This window comes from Mytilus galloprovincialis, chromosome 2 (genome assembly GCF_965363235.1).
Source record: "Mytilus galloprovincialis chromosome 2, xbMytGall1.hap1.1, whole genome shotgun sequence".
Taxonomy (NCBI): Eukaryota; Metazoa; Mollusca; class Bivalvia; order Mytilida; family Mytilidae; genus Mytilus; species Mytilus galloprovincialis.
In genome coordinates, this window is record NC_134839.1 from 102,356,748 (window position 1) to 102,379,733 (window position 22,986).

The 22,986-nt window shown below is 31.6% G+C and overlaps 1 protein-coding gene across 1 annotated transcript in view; it reads left to right on the top strand.

The window, feature by feature from the left end:
• LOC143065178 (5-hydroxytryptamine receptor-like) overlaps positions 1-19,728 on the top strand; it is a 63,414-nt gene extending 43,686 nt beyond the window's left edge. The window contains exon 3 of the mRNA XM_076238593.1: positions 17,445-19,728. Within this exon, the coding sequence (XP_076094708.1) occupies positions 17,583-18,950 (1,368 nt within the window). The 5' untranslated portion in view covers positions 17,445-17,582 and the 3' untranslated portion in view covers positions 18,951-19,728. The remainder of the gene's footprint in view (positions 1-17,444) is intronic.
• The last annotated feature ends 3,258 nt before the right edge of the window (positions 19,729-22,986 follow it).

A 22,986-nucleotide genomic window follows, 5' to 3' on the forward strand; every position in this document is an offset into this window, starting at 1 on the left:
CTATTGTGTTTTATGTGGTGGCGGAATGAAATTGATTTTTTAAATATATATAGCCTGTTTAATGATGTACAACCTGTGCGTCAATACGCCTTGTAGTTTAATGTTTTATATTTTATATATAATATGGTATTTACAAGCTCAGTGGTGGTGACATAAAATATGACCTATGTGGTTAGTTTCTATCACTTTTAATGTTTGAATCGTACGTTACACTTGTTTTTATTTTACTAAATCAGACACAAGTCTTTCTAGATACACTTCAAATGTTTGACTTAGATGGTCCTTTCGCTGTTATGGTTCCGGCGCTGTTGTTAAGTCTTGTACAGAAAAAAAGCGCTTCAGGCGTATTTATATAAAAATAATAAGATGTGAGGTAAATGCCAATACGACAAATTACCGTCAGATCTCAAAGACAACAAGGAATGTGAAACAATTCAAAAGAGATACCAAACGTCCTGATTTATGTTTATCATAAACAATCAATTCAGATTTATGCTTAAACCAGCAAAAAATAAAAAAAATTAGGACAGTCAGCCACAATCGACAATCACTGAATAACAGGCCATCGATGTAGATAGACAGATAAAGATATGACGGAATATGGATTTGAGTTCTGAACCCTACAGCTAACCTTTGGCAGTGGTGTTATAGCACAACATACAAAACAAACTATAAATATCAGCTGCATGAAGCGTAACAGATTGGCACTAATGATGATCACTAGTTTCCTATATAAGATAAACTGACAGCTAGTTCAAAGTCTATTTCAAGTAATACATAAACCATGTTTATTAGACTTTTCAGTATACATCCAATGGAATGAGAGTTTAGAAATAGTTTTCGAAAAACATTGCCGTGTGCAAAGCCAAAATATAAGTGTTGGAAGGATGTTGAACCAACAGTGCTTATAAATTATAGCGGTATAGCTATTTATATCTAATTATATCTTAGTTTATTAAAAACCAATGTTATTACCTATGAAGACCATATTCAATGATCCCATGATCACTAAGGTGTAATGTTGATTTTTACTCAAAGGCTCGATAAGTTTACATTGAGCGCACCTGTACTTGTGCTCTACAACAACAAATATTGTTTTAAATGGCAGTATATATAAGGTTTTGTGTATTTGCAACAAAACTTTATGAAAATCGAAAAGTGTTCTGTATTCGATAATTTTGGTAAATTATATATTGTTTATTTGTTCATCTGCTAGTATGTCAATTATTTATTCTACAAATGACTTTCTAGTTGTTTGCATTGATGTTTTCGTTTACTTCAAACCTCCCTCTCGTTTTTATTTTACATGTACATATCTCATTTAAATCATTGATAAAGGGTAACTTAGATACACACCATGTAAATAAAACAGTTTCTGTGTTGATTTAACGTTAAGTTAGATACACAACATGTAAATAAAACAGTTTATGTGCTGATTTAAAGTTAATCTTGAGTTTTTCGTAATACAAATATAAAGTAAACGTATATATATGAAAGAGGGGCGAAAGATACCAGATGGACAATCAAACTCATAGATCGAAAATAACTGACAACGCCATGGTTAAAAATGAAAAAAAAAGAAACAAACAAATAATAGTACACAAGAGACAACACTGAAAGTTAACATGTTTTTACATGTTACGGTACTGTGTATTGTGTTCTCTGTTCGATAAATCAAATTGCCACTTTACTTTTTATTGGGTAATTTGGTGATCTTTTACTTGTTTCGTCAGCCAATACGTTGTCACCGGCCTATAAAACTAGTCTAGGGTGTCATTTCAAATTGGAGCCCTGGTAAACAAATTTTGAACTGAACGTCCATTTTGATTTGAACAGCTATTATGAGACTGATTAATAAATTATTAATTCATGTTTAGTTTTTCAGTTATTGTTCAGACTTATACTTTGCAGTAAATTCAATACTGTCCACACAACTTGCTTCCAGTATGTTAAGATCTGTTCAGTTCTTGTTAAGATTGTTCAGTAGTCTTTAATTACATTTACCAAACAACAATCTACCAGTTGTTTATTAAATAAGTAATTGAAATAGAACTACAGCAATACTGAACATCAAAACGGAAAGTCCATTATCAAATGTCAAAATCAAAAGCTCAAACACATCAAACGAATAAATAACAACTATCATATTTTTGACTTGGTACGGGCATTTTCTTAGTAGAAAATGGTAGATTAAACCTAGTTTTATAGCTAAGTAAACTTCTCACTTGAATGACAGTGACATCAAATCCCATAATATTGACAACAATGTGTGACCAAAACAAAGAGACATAATAGCTAAAAAAAAAACAAAAAATAGGGGTACAGCAGTCAATATTGTGTTACAATCTTAATCACAGGAATCCAAAAGTCTGAACAGTAGTGCTTGGTGTTTTTATGTTTAGACTTGTCAAATATTACTAAAATCAAAACGCTTTTTTAGGACTAACAATCATTAACTAGTGCACAGTTTAGTTGTATCTAGCTATCATGGATATTTGAACGTCGAGTTGCTATACTTGCCAATGACATGTATGTTTTGACCTAGATTAAGGCTCGTGCCAAGTTTACCTGGGTTTCGCCTCATTAAAGTCAGACATATTAAGAAGTTATTTCCTGGCACAATGATTACCTGTTTCTAAAGACCTTTAATCAATCGTATCTTTTCATAATTAAATAATTACACCAAGGTCATGTAAAATTAATTGTTTTCCGTTCATATCTTATTATGTAGTACTGACTGTAGTTATCTAAATGGTCTCTTTGTTTGGCTAGAACAAAAATCAGTTTCAACACTGTACATCGACTTATAACTTATAAATGTTTCATTTATTTTCATGCTCCTTAATTATACACACGTTGCTGATTAAGATAGTTGTGTGCACTAGCTGATACTATATTCTTTATATTAGTTTTCATTACAAAGTTGTTTTTTTTAAATTGTTTACGAAACAGTTACTTATATATATATATATATATAAGTACGTCTGAGCCAGTGACAACTCTACAACAGATGTATCCATCGGATCACCAGCAGTGATGGTGATACATGGCTGTGTACATTATGTATATACAACTCGTCTAAACATCAACCCAACAATGTTAGATCTGTAAATTTGCTTTCGCAAATACATTTTTGGTTTTTCCGTCGCCAGGATTCGAACCCATGCTACTGAGATATCGTGACACGAAATCGCCTGCACTGTAACCGGTGCACTAGACCACACGACCACCTGGGCTTCATAAAAATGAAGCTTTCGGTGGCCGAGTGTTACCTATCCACGTCAGTTTTAATCTAGCGTCGTATTACAGTACATGATATATAAGACATGATATAGTATATAAAAATTGTTGAGTTAGATTGCTGACAAATAATAAATACATTGTGTATGAAAATAACAATATAACATCTACACACGCTTAAAAAAAAAAAAAAAAACAACAACACGTGTCTCATGTCTATCTCTAGATTCACCTTCCGTGACAAGGTAACACTACGACTATTGAAGTTATATTTTTATATAGCGGATGTGGTCGAGTGGTCTAGAGCGCTGGACACGAGGCTAAGCGATTGGTGCTGTAGTGTATCAAAGGTGTGAGTTCGAATCCCGCTGAGGGACGGACAAAAAATTTGTCAGTAAAAAATCTAACTCTAACACTGTTTGGTGTAATTTTCAGACTTATATAAATATTTGCATTAACCTTGTATCTATATCACTCTTAGATCCAGTGGACATGTATATTGTATGGTTTGTCACTTGTTTAGACTTGTTTGTATAATATACTTATTTCTAGTGACTGTATAATGAAATTAATCATGATCTCATATGATATATAAAAATTGTTGAGTTAGATTGCTGACAAATAATAAATACATTGTGTATGAAAATAACAATATAACATCTACACACGCTTAAAAAAAAAACACACGTGTCTCATGTCTCTCTAGATTCACCTTCCGTGACAAGGTAACACTACGACTATTGAAGTTATATTTTTATATAGCGGATGTGGTCGAGTGGTCTAGAGCGCTGGACACGAGGCTAAGCGATTGGTGATGTAGTGTATCAAAGGTGTGAGTTCGAATCCCGCTGAGGGACGGACAAAAAATTTGTCAGTAGAAAATCTAACTCTAACACTGTTTGGTGTAATTTTCAGACTTATATATATATATATATATATATATACTGCAGATATGTAAAAGTGTCCCAAAAATAAACATTCATGAGTGCACATTGTTAAATTATTTGTTTTAGTGGTAGGTAGGATTTTTTTCTAAAAAAGAGTAAACACAAAATTACTACCATCTACATATTTAAATGTTTGCATGGAGATAATAGAACAAGTTTATTTACGCATTTTAATTAACTAAACATTGAATGTTGATGAATTTAAACAAAAAAACATTATTGACATTGTGTTTTGGTAGCCGATATGGGATGACGTGGGATTATTCGCGTAACGTTTTGCGGTTGAAATAGTAACCACATGCGCTTCGTTCGGTTTTTAAAATATTGGAATAGTGTGTTAATCGTCTTTCTTTGCAGGCAGATATTACCTCAACCGTATTTGGTCCAACCTTTTTGGAATTTTGGATCCTCAATGCTCTTCAACTTTGTACTTGTTTGGCTTTATTACTATTTTGATATGAGCTTCACTGATGAGTCTTATGTAGACGAAACGCGAGTCTGGCGTACTAAATTATAATCCTGGTACCTTTGATAACTATTTGCGCAATCCGTCTTCTTGTATAAGTTATTCTATAAGCTCGTTTTGTTCTGACGAATATACCATGCATGATATTATTACATCTAAATCAAATATGTATGATTTTTTAAACAGGTAGGAATAAATTGATGTATCGTGTATACACTTTTTCAGAACCTTTGAATTATTTACAATTAAAAACATAAATAAATTCACCAAAGAAACATGAAAATGCATTTTATTTAAGCAAATAGATACATGTATATAAGTACGATGCACACAAATGACTGACTGCATGACCAATCTAAACGATCACTCAAGTTGTTGTTTATTTATGGAAAAAACATGGAAATTACGTTGTTTTAATATAGCAATCAAAAGTCTTGTAAATCATGAAAATTATCCAATAATATCCAGAACTCTGTATAATATATTACGAAATAGACTTAGAGGCTAATACAAAGCTAATATCAGTTAGTTTGGAGTATTTAAGGAAAGAACACTGATTTCCATTCTGTTATACTAATGATGCATAGAGTCAACATGATGGTGCACGTAATTCATGAATAATGTGGTTCGATTAAACAAAATCGGGTTATATAACGAACTGATGAAAGTCAAATATCAATCGGATTATAAACTTAATTGTAAATTAAATGTGTTGATAAAAAAAATGCATTATTGAACAAAAAATCAATTATAGCTGAGATCGATCATTTTACTGGGTCATTATATCCAGATTTTATGAGTAGTTCAACACCGGAAAACTTAAGCAACATATGGATTTTACTCCTTGTTAGTGAATATGTAACTTATTTTTGACATTATATATATTTTGCAATACGTCTTCTCATTTTTATTTGGATTAAACTTAAGGACGGTAAGTTTACGATTTTATTTTACATTTTTATTTTTATTTTTTTTAGAATACATTATTCTATTATAAACATTGCGGAATATATTGATTTATTCACCTTAAGATTTGTCAATATCATTTCTTTTTTGTTCTTTTGATTTCGACAGAAAATGGGGCCATACAAACTAATACGGGAGCTTACTTTGATTCATATTTTTTTGTATTATATTTCCTAATCAGTATAACACAGGATGTGATATGGCTCTTACCAATTTTGTTTTTAAATATTGTTTTTTCATCATTGTTCTGATTTTGATGGCTTTTTATTTTCAGTAATTTTTCCTTTCATACTTATTATCATTTATACATTTTTTTCCTGTGTCGGAGATAAAAAGGAGTTATAACGGACAAACGAGTGTTTTTTTTTTTTTAATTAAATATCTCACCCTCAGTATTTGACGCCTATAATATATACGCCTTTTCAATATATAGTGTCTTTTATAGTAATCTGTTACAAATACAAGGGCTCAGGGTATATTGTTTTCACGATGGCGTTTTGTTTGCATTTGCTTGACTAACTCATCACCACACTGTGGTCGTATGATGCTGAACGGGGATTTGCTGTACCCGTTTTGGTATCACACCACAAAAATAAAATATATGCTTTTGTTCGCTTAAATTTCAAAAGAAGGACCATGAAAAGTATGAAAACATGCTATTTTTTATATTATATTTTGATTTAGAAACAAAGAGATTTATTTCCTAAACTACAACGATCACAAGTTATCCAAGTTCCATATTCATAATTAACATGTACTCTTACCAAAGTTCTAATATAATTACCGGTCCCAAAGTTAGAACATAATTACTCGTATCAAAGTTCTGATATAATTACCGGTCCCAAAGTTAAAACATACTTACCGGTTTCTAAGTTAGAAAGCACATTACTTTAATTTAAATATAAAGAAGTTCAGGTTATATGCCAACTAGACGGCAATCACATAGTAGGACTTCTATTCAAAATTTCACTTCTGAACGCATACTGTAAGTGTATCTCAAGATACAGATTATTTGCGTGTATGTGGTACCCGTTTGCACCAGATCAGAAAATAATGATTTTCAAAACATCTTTATTCACATGTCAATTTGATCCTGATAATTGATGTATACGTGACTTTTTCTTAAAATCGACATGTTGTTATGACCAATTAAAGCTTTATAAGGTTATTTTAGTTAAGAAATACAAACTTGTACATTATAAAAGGCATTAGATTATGACCGGCTTCTCTATTGACCATATTGTATCAATCATGTGTATGCAAGTTCATACAAATATGGTATAACAGTAAATCCTTATGAATATTCTACCCACTAGAACAATCGCTGCCATATGTCTCGTCAAATTAACAGATGCCAATAACATAATATAGACCTCTTTAAAATAGAAACAATAGTAATGATCTCTTCATATTAACCTGTTACAATAGTCAATTATAACATTTAGCGATAGATTAAATACAAGTGTGTGTACAGTTAAAAAAATATGTAAGTATTATAAAGACTTTTGGTTTAAACCTTAATGTTATCAAAAAAAAAAAAAAAGGGTTTGTTATTAAAAGACAATTGAGCTACTAAATAGAAAAATATATCAGGCTTATAATTCTGTACATTAGACGAGCATGTTGTCTTCAAAGACTCACAAGTGAAGCTCCAATAAAACAGTAAAAGGCCAAATCAAGTACGAAGTTGAAGAACCTTTATCCTAAGAGTTCATGTTATTTTAGTTACTAAATATTTGTAATTGTGTTTATATCAATACAACAAAATATTACCTGAAGTTTTGAAATTAGCTTACTGCTTTTAGAAGTAGTATTTGCTTTTGATAATCTTTGATAAACACCAAATCATCAAAGCACAAAATTTGTAACAACATTTAGAGCTGCGTGATACAAATGCTTGTTTGTCTTACAATAACAATCGCTATATTGTTCTGCACCCCTATGATGCATTTAAAGAGTTATTATGAGTTTAAGAAATAAAAGTTCTTGTTCAGTACAGATTGATTATTGTTTGTCCCCAGAAGGAAACCAGATACTATTATCTTTGGCTCATTGTTGTTTGTCCCCAGCAGGAAACCAGATACTATTATCTATGGCTCAATATTCAGAAGCAATATTATGTCATTAGGAAATTTCTGTATTGAAGTTCGAATTGAAATGGATACAGTTTCTCTCAAGGGAAATCAACTACACAGATAGTGGTTCGTGGTTCACCGTTTATAGTTTGAAATTTGAACCAATAAAGAATAAAGTGGATTGAATTCAAGCGGGTCTTACATCCAATTAAATGAGGTGTCACTGAAATTTGGATATGTAATAGTACAAAAAGCTCTATCACTGTTTTTCGATGACTAATAAGGGCTTATGTTCTTTTAATGCTTGAAATTCTGTCATTTTGACATTTAATCAAGATTATGAAATACTCAGAATGTTAAAATGAGCTTTCAACAGAAACATTTCTTTCCTGTACTTAAAGCCAGGTAGAACACTAATTACTCAAGCAAAGTAATTATACTAATTATTCACTGTATGATGAAAAACAAGCATATAAATACAAGGATAATACTATTTATTATCCTAGGAAGTTTATAATTAGTTATATATGGAGAGTAAAAATCTGCTTTGACCTGTGGAGTAATATATATTTTTGTTCTAGTTGTTTTTGTTTTATAATTTTGCATCGAAATTCGATATGAATTGTTTACTTGTTTATCATTGCATCAAATCTACCCTTAAGGGGCAGAGGGGGGGGGGGGGGGGCAGAATTGTTGTCAAACTCTATTGTATAAGTAATATAGTTCTTTGTTCATTGTTATATTATAAACTTTGCTGTTTATTTGAAAGGGTAAATTAAAATTCTTATTTAATATATTTACATCGAGAGTGTGTACGTTTTCGTGATTTTGACTATCAGATCAAAAGTAAGAGAATTTTTTTTTTCTTTTCTTTTTTTTTTGGGGGGGGGGGGGATAGGCATTTGTTGCCCCCTTAACAAAAAAATGAATAACAATTTAATAGGGCCAGGGCTTATTTCGCCCTTTATTTAAATGATTTCAAATACAGATTATTCTGTCCTGCTATCTGTTCAATATCTTTCACTCGCTGTTCTGAGTAAAGAAAGTTCCTCTTATCTCTGATATCTAACCAATGGTCATGGCTTCTCTTGACATCCTTAAAGAAAGCCTCATTGACTTGTTTCTCTATAAGTCCTTGTTCTTTTAAGGTATCACTATTTGCTTTAAGTATTGTTGTTTCTCCTTCCACTTCTAGTAGGTAAGTCTTTTGTGGAAGGTCTAGTGTGATTTTTTGTATTCTTATCTTCCCTTTTTGTGTTTACGGCGTTCCTTTCTTTCTCTACCAGTTGTCGATGTACCCTCGGCACCTAAAGAGGAAGTGGGACCTTTTGGCGATGATGTGGCTGTTGGTAGTGGAGGGGCTTCATATTTCTTAAAGATAAGCTCAGCCGGTGCGTCCGTTGCCGAATCTATCTCTATTGGTTCAGCGGTATTGCCTAGCTCGTCAGATTTTGAGGAGTCATTGTCCAACATTTGAGCTGGAGTTCCAATCTCTGCAGTTGACTCAGACTTTTTGTGTGTTTCACAGCCGTCATCAGACATTATGAGAGTTTCCAGTACATATTGTAAACACGTCCGTCCAGGTGAAAATCTACTCACTCATCAAAAGTACGAGAAATGAACTAAACATGACACGCTATTAACACTAGCCCTATAGATGTAACCTATATAGTAAGAGAAATGAACTAAACATGACACGCTATTAACACTAATCCTATAGATGTAACCTACCATGAAAAGCTTGAAATCGTTTACAATTCATAAACAAAAACGTTATTTTACAAATGTCCTTATTGATATTAATTCAATACTTCGAAAGAAACAAAGTAACACCACGACACTATTCTTGTAACCTGTTTTAGATGTTAATTAATTAACCTCTGGACGACACAAAACGAGATGAAAAATTGATTGGAAAACTTGGACTGACCACCAGTGTGATATTCATATTGGTCAAGTTTTTGTTACATAATATTTGTGACGCCGTTATTCTTCATTATTGTATATAAATTGCACACGTTTTGTCCTGTAAGGTGTAATGGTTTATGGATTACTCAGGTGAGAATGAACGCAGTATTTTTTTTCTACATAAATTTTCAATCATTGGCAATTGTTTCCAAGTTTGAGATTAAATTGTTCTTTATGCCCTCCTCTTTCAATCCACAACAGACGCTAAACTAAAACTCTCTCTAGAGTATAAGTAACTAAGTTATAAAAGTAAAGTATAACAAACACAGAAATGATATTGTGAATTTTTACTTCTCAAAGTAAAATTGTCAAAACATAAAGTATTACGTAAAGTATAACATAACTTTAACCTATTTACAACATATAAAAGATAAGTGAAAAATGTTCTTAACTAACATAAGTAAATTACATAACAATAAAATTGTCACATACCATTATGTAACATAAACTCTTGGCCTAGAATGGGGTGACATATGCCCCAGCTAAGGCAGAGTAGAAACTTATAATAATCTATGAAGAGGAAAATTTAAACTATACTAATAAAATAAAATCATTACAACCTTACTAAGTGAAGATATGTTACAATAACTAATCATCAACAAAATCATAATCATAATAGCACATGAATTCTTAACTTTATTCAAAAAAGATAGGAGATGAAGGGGAAGGAGGGTGGGAAAATCGAAGAGATCAAAGATAACTCATTGATTACAAATAGTATCGATCCTCTGTCTAATAAATTGATTATGGAATATCCAAAAAATAGCTAACCAATCAAAACTCTTTATCTTGATTTAATTAAGAGGCCCTCAAAGGGTATCGTTAAAAATGAAAATTATATGTTAATCTAATGTATAAAAAGATTTCAATCATCAGCATAAAAATAGTTATTAAAATAACTTGCCTTTATTATAGTGTTGCTCTCATTTCTTTACAACTTCTTCCTAGAACCACTCGTTCTGAACATACATCTAATAGTTTCCACTGGACGTAAAACAACCAAAAATGATATCAAATATTACTATCAATGTTTTTGTTTAGTTGATATAGTTTTAAATAATCTGGTGTTTAGATCTGAAATTTTAAAAATATTCAACAGTACGGAATAATTGCAGAACCAATTAAGAAAACAAATATTTCAACATAAATGTTAAACTCTTTAATATCTAATTTTAATGGTAATTGCAACGAGATTAGTATTTTCTATACGCATGAATAATAACCTTCAAAGTTTTGGTGCAAAGAGATAACATAAAGATATGCTATTCGCGGTAACAAAATGTAACATGCATATATATGTTTGCCGTGTAATGTATATAGGATAAAAATCGGAAGAATATCTATTTTACTAAGAATCTCATCTTTTGAATATTCTCTTTATTCCCCAAATTGTTCTTAGACACCCGTTCCTTCCAACTAGATGTAAATAATTCCTTGACAGGCATTATGTTATCGTATTCCTTATGTTTTTTTTTATATCTTGCTAGACACTGATAAACTCCGATTTAATATGTTATATTGCTGTTTTTCAACAAAAAAAAAAATAAATTCCGTTTTCTAGGTAATATATCATAAATTAAATACAGATTACACCTAACTCTCACTTACGCATGTTGATATTTTTTATAGCATGAGGTTGAAAAACGCAAATGCTTTTTAAAAGTTTCACTAAAATAAATTTGATAAAAACTTTCAAATGGATGACAAAAAACAACCGCGCTAACAATTCATTCAGACTAAAAAGTTAATAACGATAAAATAGCTAAGTGATAAATGAACGGCGATATAAGAGGGTTATCAGAGAACATCTGAATGATTTAATTAACTGTTAACGAAAGCAGAATAGTAAAAAGGCAATAATACTGTTAATTATAACAAAAATAAGCTAATGATATGGTATTATCTTTCACGTTCAAAAGAAAGAAGATTATTCGTAAATAGCGATTCTATGCAGTAACTTCATTTGTTGATATATTATAGACAAAAGCAAGATTAAATCCTCGATTAAATCATCAGTTTAACTCGGATGATACAAAGATTATGCATATATTGTTAACAAGAAATTGTAAATACCAGAATAAGAAAACATTGGGTAACTTTCTTGCAAATTAGATATTTAACCAACGGTAGTGATTTGTAAAGGTCATCCCTCCGAAAGTTTTACTAACGTCATTATGATTTAGTTGACCTTTAAGGAAGATCTGAGTCAAGGACGACCATGGATATGCCTCAATCGTTGTAACCCTACTTTTGTTTTCCAAACATTGCCGATTAATGAGAGAATTTCCCATCCCCGAATTTTAACCTGTCATGATTTGACGGGTGCCACTAGATGCACAGGGTCTACTTACCATTTATGAGTACCTTATATCATCCCACGGTTTGCGTTGATCTCATGCAAGTCATTTTATCGTTATACTAATGTCTGTTTTTCTTCGACTTATGATTTTTGATTGTCACTTTGGTATAATATGTGGTTTTTTTTACTGTTTGGGTGTAAATATTCCATACCTTTGTGCGCTCTTTAAATGTGTTTCACCTTCGAGGGGGACTGTGGAATTCAAATATGGTCACGTAGGTCTTCTTCCGACCGACAGTAAAACCTTCGCCGAAGTGGGGCACTAGTTTGGCTATGCGGGATTTACATGTACGCAGCGCACTCTGTCTACACGAGACACCGGCTTTAGACGTCCCCATTCTGACCGAACTTGCACGCTCTCTTCACGTTTAGAAACCTTGCAAGAACTTTTTGAGGGATCCATAGGTGGCCTTTTGCAAGGCACATTTGCTGCCCCTTTCCATCATTTCCCTGTGACAGCCCAAATTATTGTAACTTTGCTATCGTCCTGAACATGTATGAAACATTTGCCACTGCACGTTAAGCAAACAACAATCAATCAATCAATTAATGTGTTTGAAAGTAACGACTCGTACATGCATTTGGTTTATGTTATATGCCAATAATTGCCTTGTTATCGGTCAGTGTTAAATTTTCCAATTTGTAACGACCATTGTCTGCGATAAGAGAACCTATATTGCACAGAGAGCTTGGCATTTCAATCATGAACCAGTAAGGTATGTGGCTTACTGTATTAACACTTGGATACTTCAGTAATTGCCGAGTTGTATGTCTGATTTGCAATGTTCCAGTCAGTCATTATGTTATTTTCAGTAAAATTAAATCACCACCCGTTCCATATCATTTTAACATTCAAATGACAAAATCTCCTCTTGCGAGAATTCATGGCTAAACTCTGTGATGATACATATTCCTAGGGGGTTTCCGTGAATCGTACAGGAATTGCTTGATAAGGTCTAATACATCCGTAATGGAAAGTGAATTTAATTAATATTATTAATAATCATTCCAGGAATATAACATATTATTAGTGTAAGTACGGTTGATACAATGTTACATAACAATAATATATTCACACGTTCCTTGATCGATGACCTGTGTTATATTAATATTCAGGTGTTAAAAGGGAACGTCATAAATCATTAAGCTTGGCTTGGAAACTTAAAAAAAAATATCCATTTTTCTATTTTAAATTTACCATCTTAATTGTACTAATCTGTTTTTTGGCATATCAATTATTATTAACTTTATTAATGATTTTTAGAAGTTTATATTTTTAACAAATGACAAACTATCGGCAAGATTTTATAACAAGTATTCCTATGGTGATATATAGAGTAAAATATTTCGAATATAAGGGTTAAACAAGCTTATTCTCCTAAGTCAGGAATCTAGTGGTCACTGGTTGTCGTCTGTTTATGTGGTTCATAAGCGTTTCTAGTTTTTTTTATATATATAGATAAGACTGTTGGTGAACCCGTTTGAATGGTTTTACACTAGTTTTGAGGCCCTTGATAACTTGCTTTTGGTGTGAGACTTGGCTCCGTGTTGAAGACTTTACCTTGACCTATAATGGTGTACTTTTATAAATTATGTTATGGATGGAGAGTTGTCTTATTGGCACTCATACCACATCTTCCTATATCTGTTATTCTAATTAGGAAAAAAAACCATTACAATGAAACTTCCTCCTTCTCCCTTTTTCATATGTTAGCAGCAAAGTTTTGCCAGTAACTTTGTTTACAAGCCAATTACCACCAGGAACAAAATGCAAAGCGTACGAACATTACACGGAGTAAGACTAAGGTTTATCGGTATGACCAGTGAATGTGTAGATCAGTGCTATGCATTGAAAATATAAATGGAACCCAACATCCACATATTCCAATATCCTTATCTAACTCATGTTTGCTTGCTTGCTGTATAAAAACAAATTTAAAAAAAAAAATAAAAGTAAATACATAAATTTACATGTATACATACAATGTAATTCTTGTTAAAGTCATTAAATGACAAAGATTATACAAGAAATTAAACAAGTAATAAGACGTTTTCTACAAATACTAAGGTTATGCTACAAAAAATGGGCTGTCATTGATTTTGATCAAAGTTTGCAAACAACTTTGAACTTTAACTGAAAATCTAAAAAATAAGTCTGTTATCTCGTTTTTTCTCTGAACTATTGTTGAAATCTTTCAAACTATGTGAACAGTAACATATTGTATGGAAAGCAAATAAAATCGAATAAAAGTTCATATCTTTAATTTCAAATCCATAGGTATTTCATTAAAAGTTAAGTATATATAACGTTTTAATGGTGTAATATACTCTAGGGTCAAAAGTTGTCCATTCACAAGTATATGTTTGTTTGTCTTTTTTAAAATACAATCAACACCTTGATAGAAGTGCTTAAACACGGTACAACATGCATGTTAGCACGTGCCACACATATATGACCCGGTACAAACGTTTTATATTATTTTTTTTTCAGCGTGAGCGACCTTTTTTCTTATTATAAATAGCATTTATTGATATAAGTAAGACTTTTGTTAAAACAGAATTTCTTACAGATATTTTTTTATTAATACTCCTACTCTTTGTTCTAATAAAAATATCGTTATATGTTTTACACACCTCTGAATAACTATTATAAATCCTGCCACTTTTATAATGAATCAATAAATAAATATTTTTGGAAGCCGACAGTCAAGCTAACTTTCGTGAGACATTGACGGAAACTGCCATATAAGGCGTCTCTGATCTCAGACGACATTAAGTGTTGTTAATTGCTACTTCAAGTTAGGATTAAAATCAAATATACAAGATCTTGTAATATGCTTTGTTGGCATAGAATAAATTGAAGTTCGTTATGGATATATCGTAATATTGAGATGAAACAAAAGAGCTTTACCAATAAAATTCATGGTTTTTTTTCAAAAATTCAGAAAAGTAAGTGTACTTTTATCATTAAGATATATGAAACTTAACATACTTTGCACACACATCATTAACATACTGTGCATACACATCATGATTTGTTTTGTTGTTGTTGTTCTATTAAGGAAGTATGTAGATTCTAGTGTTTAAACAACACAATTGTAATCGTAAAAGCTTTTGCTGTATTCATGTGTACAATGTATTATATTTTGAAAGATATTTCTCATACAGAAAATCGTTTGATGTTTAGAATGCTATTATTGTGCGTTTCAATATTTACTAAAAGAACGAATGTTCCGATGATATTTCTAAACCCTTATGTAAATTCGAAGATGGTTGTGGTAAAGGAGTTTTTGTTTGATTTTTTGTTTTCTCCTTCTCAAAGAAAATAAAGTGCAAATGGCAATTTAAAAAAAATGCGTTTTGTACAAACTGATCTGCAATGCATAAACGACAGAAATTATATCTGAAACGAAATAATTAATAAATAACAGAGATGTGATTGAATATCTTTTTGTTCATTGACAAGTCCTTCTAAAAAAAAGAACAAATGGTAGACTTCTATGTTCTGGTAATTAAAAATCAACTTGCACGAGTTGTTCCCCTTAGAGGGGAGACATTCGTTTTGCATTCATTTTCAATGAAGATATAGAGAAATATCATATTTATCTGTTCGCTATGTGTTTATCAAATCTTATGGTACCACTGCATCCTTGTTATTGTAAACAATTTAAAAATCCCTTATGGTATTTTTCAATGTCAATTGGTTATAAAACGCCAATATAACACTTCATGATTTGCAGGGCCAGCAGGAAAATTTGACTGGTTTAGAACCAGTTCTCAATTGACAAAGAGAAACAACTTATGACAAAATGTTTAATAACAGAAATCAATCGGTAATTAGCAAATAGACTAAATCTCCAGAGTGAATAGCATCAATAAGTGTTGATATCGTAAATAAGCTTTGAAAAAGTTAATTCTTGATTTTGTGGCCGATGAAGGTTTTAATCGTGATATAATAAGATAAATCTTGACTTTTAACAAACGACTTACCAAAACTGGTTTACATGTTGTGATTGATTCCATACGAATGTTTATATACTACTTTTATCAAAACAAATTATCTGGCATGAACAGTATGGAAATAAGTAATACCCAAAAGAATACTTGCTTTTAATCCTATCTATTTAATGTAAAATTCCTTGCTCCCTGTAGGTTAACAGTCAGACATCGATATGGCCATTATTGTACGATTTTGTAGAATAATTGTTTTCAATGCAAAAAACTGATATAGCTGAAACAACTTTAATGAAAATTGGTTAAGATTTATTCTGTTTGACGTATGTAAAGTCACGTTCAAATGGATTCATCGAAATGAATTAAGCAAAACATCGTAACTTCACACCCTTGACAGTTTATATATATATATATATATATATATATATATATATATATATATATATATATATATATATATATATACCTAATACTGTAAACTAACTTTCCCTGATACTTTTCAAGCGGTTTGCCTTTTCTAACTTATTTTAATGCAATTCATTTTCTTTATTATACTGAAATTCAGGAAATCAAAATTCTATCCAGCTATACACAGTCAAATTATAATTGATATTTTTGCAAAGTATAAGGAACGACATCAAAAGTTCAATGAAGGATAAAAAACTTAATTCACATAGTTTTTTCACTGAACCCACCCCACCCCCTCTTAACTTAATTTGGGAAAAATTGATTGACCCATATGGATATATATAAAAATCAATGTCGGATAACCAAATCTTGCAGCCGTTTTTCTAGCTTAAATGAATTGAAGTTTTAATATTCTAAATGGTTATAATTTCAAGATGAATATTAAACATTTAGTGTTATTCATATTTAAAGACTAGTCAGAATGCAAGGCAGTAGAAATTATTTGTTCTAAATGTAGGTAAGACAATCATTTAAGGCTACCTTCTACCCTTAGGAAATGCATATAATATACATTTACGGTTTCATTCTATCCTTGCATCCATGCAAATATTTAGATGTTTATTATGCCTTGTTGGTTTACAAGTACTAGTATTACTTCATTACTAAAATAATCTATGAATCAACTCTATATGAACTGTTAGTAAATCACATTGGGACATAGGTCGCCATTACAACAATGCTGAAAAAATAAACGGAAAGGACCGACACCAGTTTTATTACTCTTCTTAAAAACTGTATTATAATTGAAAAAAATCAACTTGCTACAATAAACATTGGTTTGATTGCTTGACGTTTGTATGTTTACTTTGAGACTCGACCTCCAATCGAACCTCGTTTGTCGTTATCATCTCTGTCCACATTTGAGCGTCTTGTAAGTCAAATGTTTCTAGACTTCAGTAAAAAATATTTTCACCATTCAATGATATAAAATGTTAAGTTAGTTTTTATTATGTGTTAATTTTGTTGTTGGAGATGTTCTAATTATTTCTTTTATTTTACAGGTTCAGCAAACATGAAGATAGCGTTAAGTGAATAACTGTGAGCAGAGCAGATGTTTGTACACAAATTGAAAAAATTGTTCAAAAATCCAGTAAATGAACAAATGTTTGATAAGATGAGGTTTTAATCATTTAAAGAGCATGATGACAAACAATGTGTCTGTCGAAGTTAACAATTCAAATATTATCGTAACTGAACCAAACTTTAGTTTATTATTCGAAAATTCAACTCAAATATGGAACTCGACGGAAAACACGTCGACTCAAACATTTTCGTATGTTCCAAGATACGAAACAAGTCATATGGTGATTATTGTTATAATTCTCGGATGTATGATACTTTCGACGATACTTGGAAACGTTTTTGTGATTGCTGCTATCGTTTTAGAACGCAGTCTGCAAGGAGTGTCAAACTATTTAATTCTGTCCTTAGCAGTTACCGATTTAATGGTAGCCGTTTTAGTTATGCCGATAAGTGTCGTCAACCAGGTGAGTGTGTTCTGGTACCTCGGCTCAGAACTATGTGATATGTGGGTATCTTTTGATGTTCTTTGCTGCACGGCATCTATACTGCATCTTGTTGCAATTTCGTTGGATCGGTTTTGGGCTGTATCAAACATTGATTATATTCGAAGGCGTTGTGCAAAACAAATACTAATAATGATTGTTATAGTTTGGATTGTATCTGTCTTAATTTCGATCACACCTCTATTTGGATGGAAAAAAGAAGAGAACAACCCCGAAACTGTTGGGAATTGTTTAATCAGTCAAGATTACGCATACACTGTTCTTTCCACTGTTGGCGCTTTTTATTGTCCTATGATTCTTATGTTAGTTTTGAATTATAAAATATACACAGCTGCAAGATCGAGGATTCGTAAAAAGCATTTTAGTAGTAGTGGAAGTAACGCCAGACCAATTCCATGTCAGACTATTACAAACGCTGATGTCACTACACATCATAACTCATCCGGAAGTGACGTCAGTCAAGATGGCTTCACTGTATATAACGGGTCTTGTATAAATGGACCTGAATTTGAAAACACTGAAACTGTTCCTACAGATTATCAGCTAAACGGGACTGGAAACATATCTGATTCTCAACTCAAATACTTAACAGTGCCGACAAATGTGTATTCATTTAACAAACCACTAAATCCGAAAACATCTTCAGAAAACAATAACTGCAGTAAAGAAATCAAATTAAAAGAAACTAAAGAGAAAATGAGAAAAGCAAAACTTGAAATGAAACGAGAACGTAAGGCAGCACGGGTTCTTGGAATTATTACAGGTGCGTTTATCGCCTGCTGGCTTCCATTTTTCATTATTGCTTTCACTGCTCCCTTTTGTGGTGAATTATGTAATATTCCACCAGAAGTGTTTAGTATATTTCTATGGCTTGGGTATTTTAATAGCTTATTGAATCCCATAATTTATACAGTATTTAATCCTTCTTTCCGAAATGCTTTCAACAAGTTGTTTTTCAAACGGAAACGACGATTAAGATAGCTAAACAGAAAAATAATTGATAGATTATAAGTTAGAAAAAGCCTTAACTGAGATTCAAATCCCTTTTTTTATACTCAATACCAAACTTTAAATGATTTTATAGCTTTTTCAAAATATGTTACTTTCATGTTATAAATATATGACTATTTTTATAACTAATTTGATAAGAAACGTGTGATATTTTTACTCAGAACTGTTACGCTGTATATGTTATATATGTAAAATTGAAGCATTCCATTGTGTAGAAAATTGTTCTTGCTTACACAGTCCGTATAGAAATTCCAAAACATTCAATCACAACATAAGTTCTTCAAACATGCACAATTGTCAATCTTTGTAAATGAAAAATAGCTTTTAGTTTTTTCTACTTAAAATGCTTCTCAAGTAAATACACTTCAACTTCAAGAAACATATCTTTGCTTTAAAATGATGCAATCATTATGAACGGTAATATTTTTTGATGAAAAAAAAACCACATACCTTTTTGTAATACAGTTTTGTAATTCATGTAAAGAACCAACGTCTACCACTTACTTGTCTTTAAATATATTTGTAAAATACAAACATCAAATATAATAAAATTCAAAATTCTAGACGGACACAGTGATATTCTTTCAGATGTTGTATATTTAATGGTGCAATATTTATTGAATCAAATTGTATTCGTTTCAAATAAAATCAAAATGTAAGTATGTAAACCGTGTTGAACACGGACACTCAAACATTAAAAATGTACATACAATGATGCACTAAAAGTGAATAAAATACGTAAAACGTTTCTGTTTGTAATTCTTTCTATTATAATTTTACATGTACTTGCACTGGTACTATTATGATCTTATATGATCTACAAGACAACAGAATATCTAATATAAAATATCAATATCCCAAAAAGATAAACGTACACAATTATTATGGCGTTCATTATCACTGAACTAGTATATATTTGTTTAGGGGCTAGCTGAAGGACGCCTCCGGGTGCGGGAACTTCTCGCTACATTGAAGACCTGTTGGTGACCTTCTGCTGTTGTGTTTTTCTATGGTCGGGTTGTTGTCTCTTTGGCACATTCCCCATTTCTATTCTCAATTTTACAATAATGCAAACATGCCACACTGAAATGCACCTTGAGAACCAAACTGAAGAAATCAGTTATTTAATCATTCTACTGCTGCCATAAAGCCAAGAGTCAGAAACATGGAGTCGATAATAATATGTTATTTTACCTGTACGAGAAAAAAACAAACTATTATTAATACTTGTAGTTACACGTCCAAGTGTCAAATTCACTGATTTGAATGAATGTTTCTATGAATCATTATATTTTCCGTGAACGCAAACACACAGCCACTTACATAAAGTAATACCCGTGCAAACAATGTTCGCATTTTCGCATTTGAAATTAGATAAATGTCAGATTTTAGTCTTGTGTGGACGAAACGCCCGTCTGGCGTATTAAATTTTTAACCTGGTACCTTTTGTTAGATATAATTCGTGTGTTTCTCTGTCCTATATGTTCTCACATTTATTTGTATTGTAGTCCTATCATGTAATGTTGTCATTTTATTGTTATATTTAATATTGCCATAAAAGCGGGAGGTTTGGCATGCCACAAATCCAGGTTTAACCCACCATTTTTTTTATTAAAATGTCCTGTACCAAGTCAGGAAAATGGCCATTGTTATATGATAGTTTGATTCTGTGTGTATTACATTTTAATGTTGTGTTTCTGTTGTGTCGTAGTTCTCCTCTTATATTTGATTTGTTTCAATCAGTTTTAGTTTGTAACCCGGATTTGGTTTTTTTTCTCAATCGATTTATGAATTTCGAACAGCGGTATACTACTGTTGCCTTTATTTACACAAGACGCACGTTTCGTATTCAAAAGACTCATCAGTCGTTGAAACGGAAAAGTTAAAAATGACAAAAAATGTCTATTACATACCAAATTCAACAAGTTGACATTAAATCTCTATAGTGTATCATAGCCCTGGAACGACAATAACAACTCCTATAAGATAAATTGATTTTAAGAATTTACCATGCTGAAAATTCAATACCCCATAATTTGTTGGAATGATATGCTTTTCCTGAAAATTGAAATTACCACACTGTACGTTATTTGTATCATACGCTTCACCGGTGTACTATTCGTTCAGTAAGTTTCCGAATACCTAACTCTCCATTGAAAATCTTATAATAAAGCTATTACTACTGAACCGAACTCGCTCATCATTTATTGTGTAAAAGATACAAAATGCCGGATGAAATATTCTAAATTACATGTTAAGGTTCTACTCGATTACCTCCCATTAACAGGATTTAATGGCGCCATCTATCAACTGTGGCGATTTAATGCATTCTATGTAATGACATTTCCCGAAGGACTTGGTTTATCGTCTTATAATAACTTTTATCCGACATTAATTGCAAATTCTATAATAGAACAAATGTTCTTGCACCAATAGCGCTAAGATATATAGTTCAACCTCAAAGCTCAACAAATGCAAGTGAACATCAGACATTTCAAAATGTTAAAGTTTAGGAATGACGTGTCTACAATAATTGCGTCTTGAAAGAAGGAAGTAGAAAGTGCACAATATTCTTCACCGTCGCAATTGATCAGACGAATACACGATAAATTATTATACTATGACATGAACATGCTCTAAATGAAGCGAATTTTTAATAAATTTTATATTTTAACTGCCTAGAGACTATATGACTAATTCAAAATAAAATATATATTTAATTAGACCTAAAAAAAACACCACAAAATTATTAGGGTATTTACAGATAAAACTCAAACTATAATAAATAGAAAAAAAAACAACAGAGATTAAGATGAACTAAGACAAAATGAAAGTGTCAGTATGACATGAAGACAGATACAACACTTATTCTAGATACGAATTGTAAATTTGAGTTTATGGAATAATACTCTCGAGTATGAATACATTTGTTCTCTGTCTTTAGTTCATAATCGACCAATACTTCATGCAAAACAATGGTTTTACATGTAATATCATCTTCCTTAATCATGTCTAATAAGTCTTTTTTGGGTTTGAAAGATTATGAATGGCACTCAGGACCTAGTAATTGTTCAACTCTTGGTTAAATTTTAACCAAGGGTTAAATATTATAACCCTTGGTTATTTTCTGTTGAAGACTCCGCAACTGATTTAACCTCTAGGATCTACTAGGTTATAAATTATTGTCGCATCAAATCCGGCAGTTAAACCAATGCAAAAAAGGTGTCTGTTTTACTGCGCGGATTGAAATTTCAATTAGGACTTCTAGATAACCCGTATAAACACATTTTATTTGAATGGAACAAACTCTGCAACTTTTATTGTCGACATGTTCTTTTATTTACTTGAGGCATATTTTGTACAGGAGCTTTTGGCGAAGAACGAAATGAAGATTTTCCATCCACTTCCCCTTCCCCTATAAATATGGTTTCTTCTCATTGAAAACTTCTTAAAAATTGTTGAACATGTTAAATGCATGCATGTGTCTTTTGGAATCGAAATAAAGGACACCCACCATAGATACAGTTAATGTGCCTTATATCGTAACTTACATATTGAAATTGACACTGAGGTCAGTTTTGAACGATTCAAGAGGTCATTTCAACTTTTCAATTGTGAATATTTCAATTCTTTGCCACATCATTCTAGCAGCACCTCCATATGGTGTATATATTATTAAGTGAATACGATACCCAGAGCTTGGGTTTAAGTCATTCGTAATTTTCCAAAATACAGAGTTGCTGCTAATCAAGGTGATTTTATAACTAAAGGAGTTTGCTTGTAAAGTAGGTCGTATCAGCAATCCTGATTTCCTAGATATTAACATCACCAAACTTGACTGATCACAGAACGTGTACTTGCAATGACCTACACGACGAAATGCACATATGGAACAGAATCTGTTTATTATTTCAGAGTTGTTGATGGGATCATTGATGCTCAATCTTTTTAACTCTGTGTTACAGTGTAGATTGTCGTTTGTCTTTTCGTCATTTTGGCTGATTTG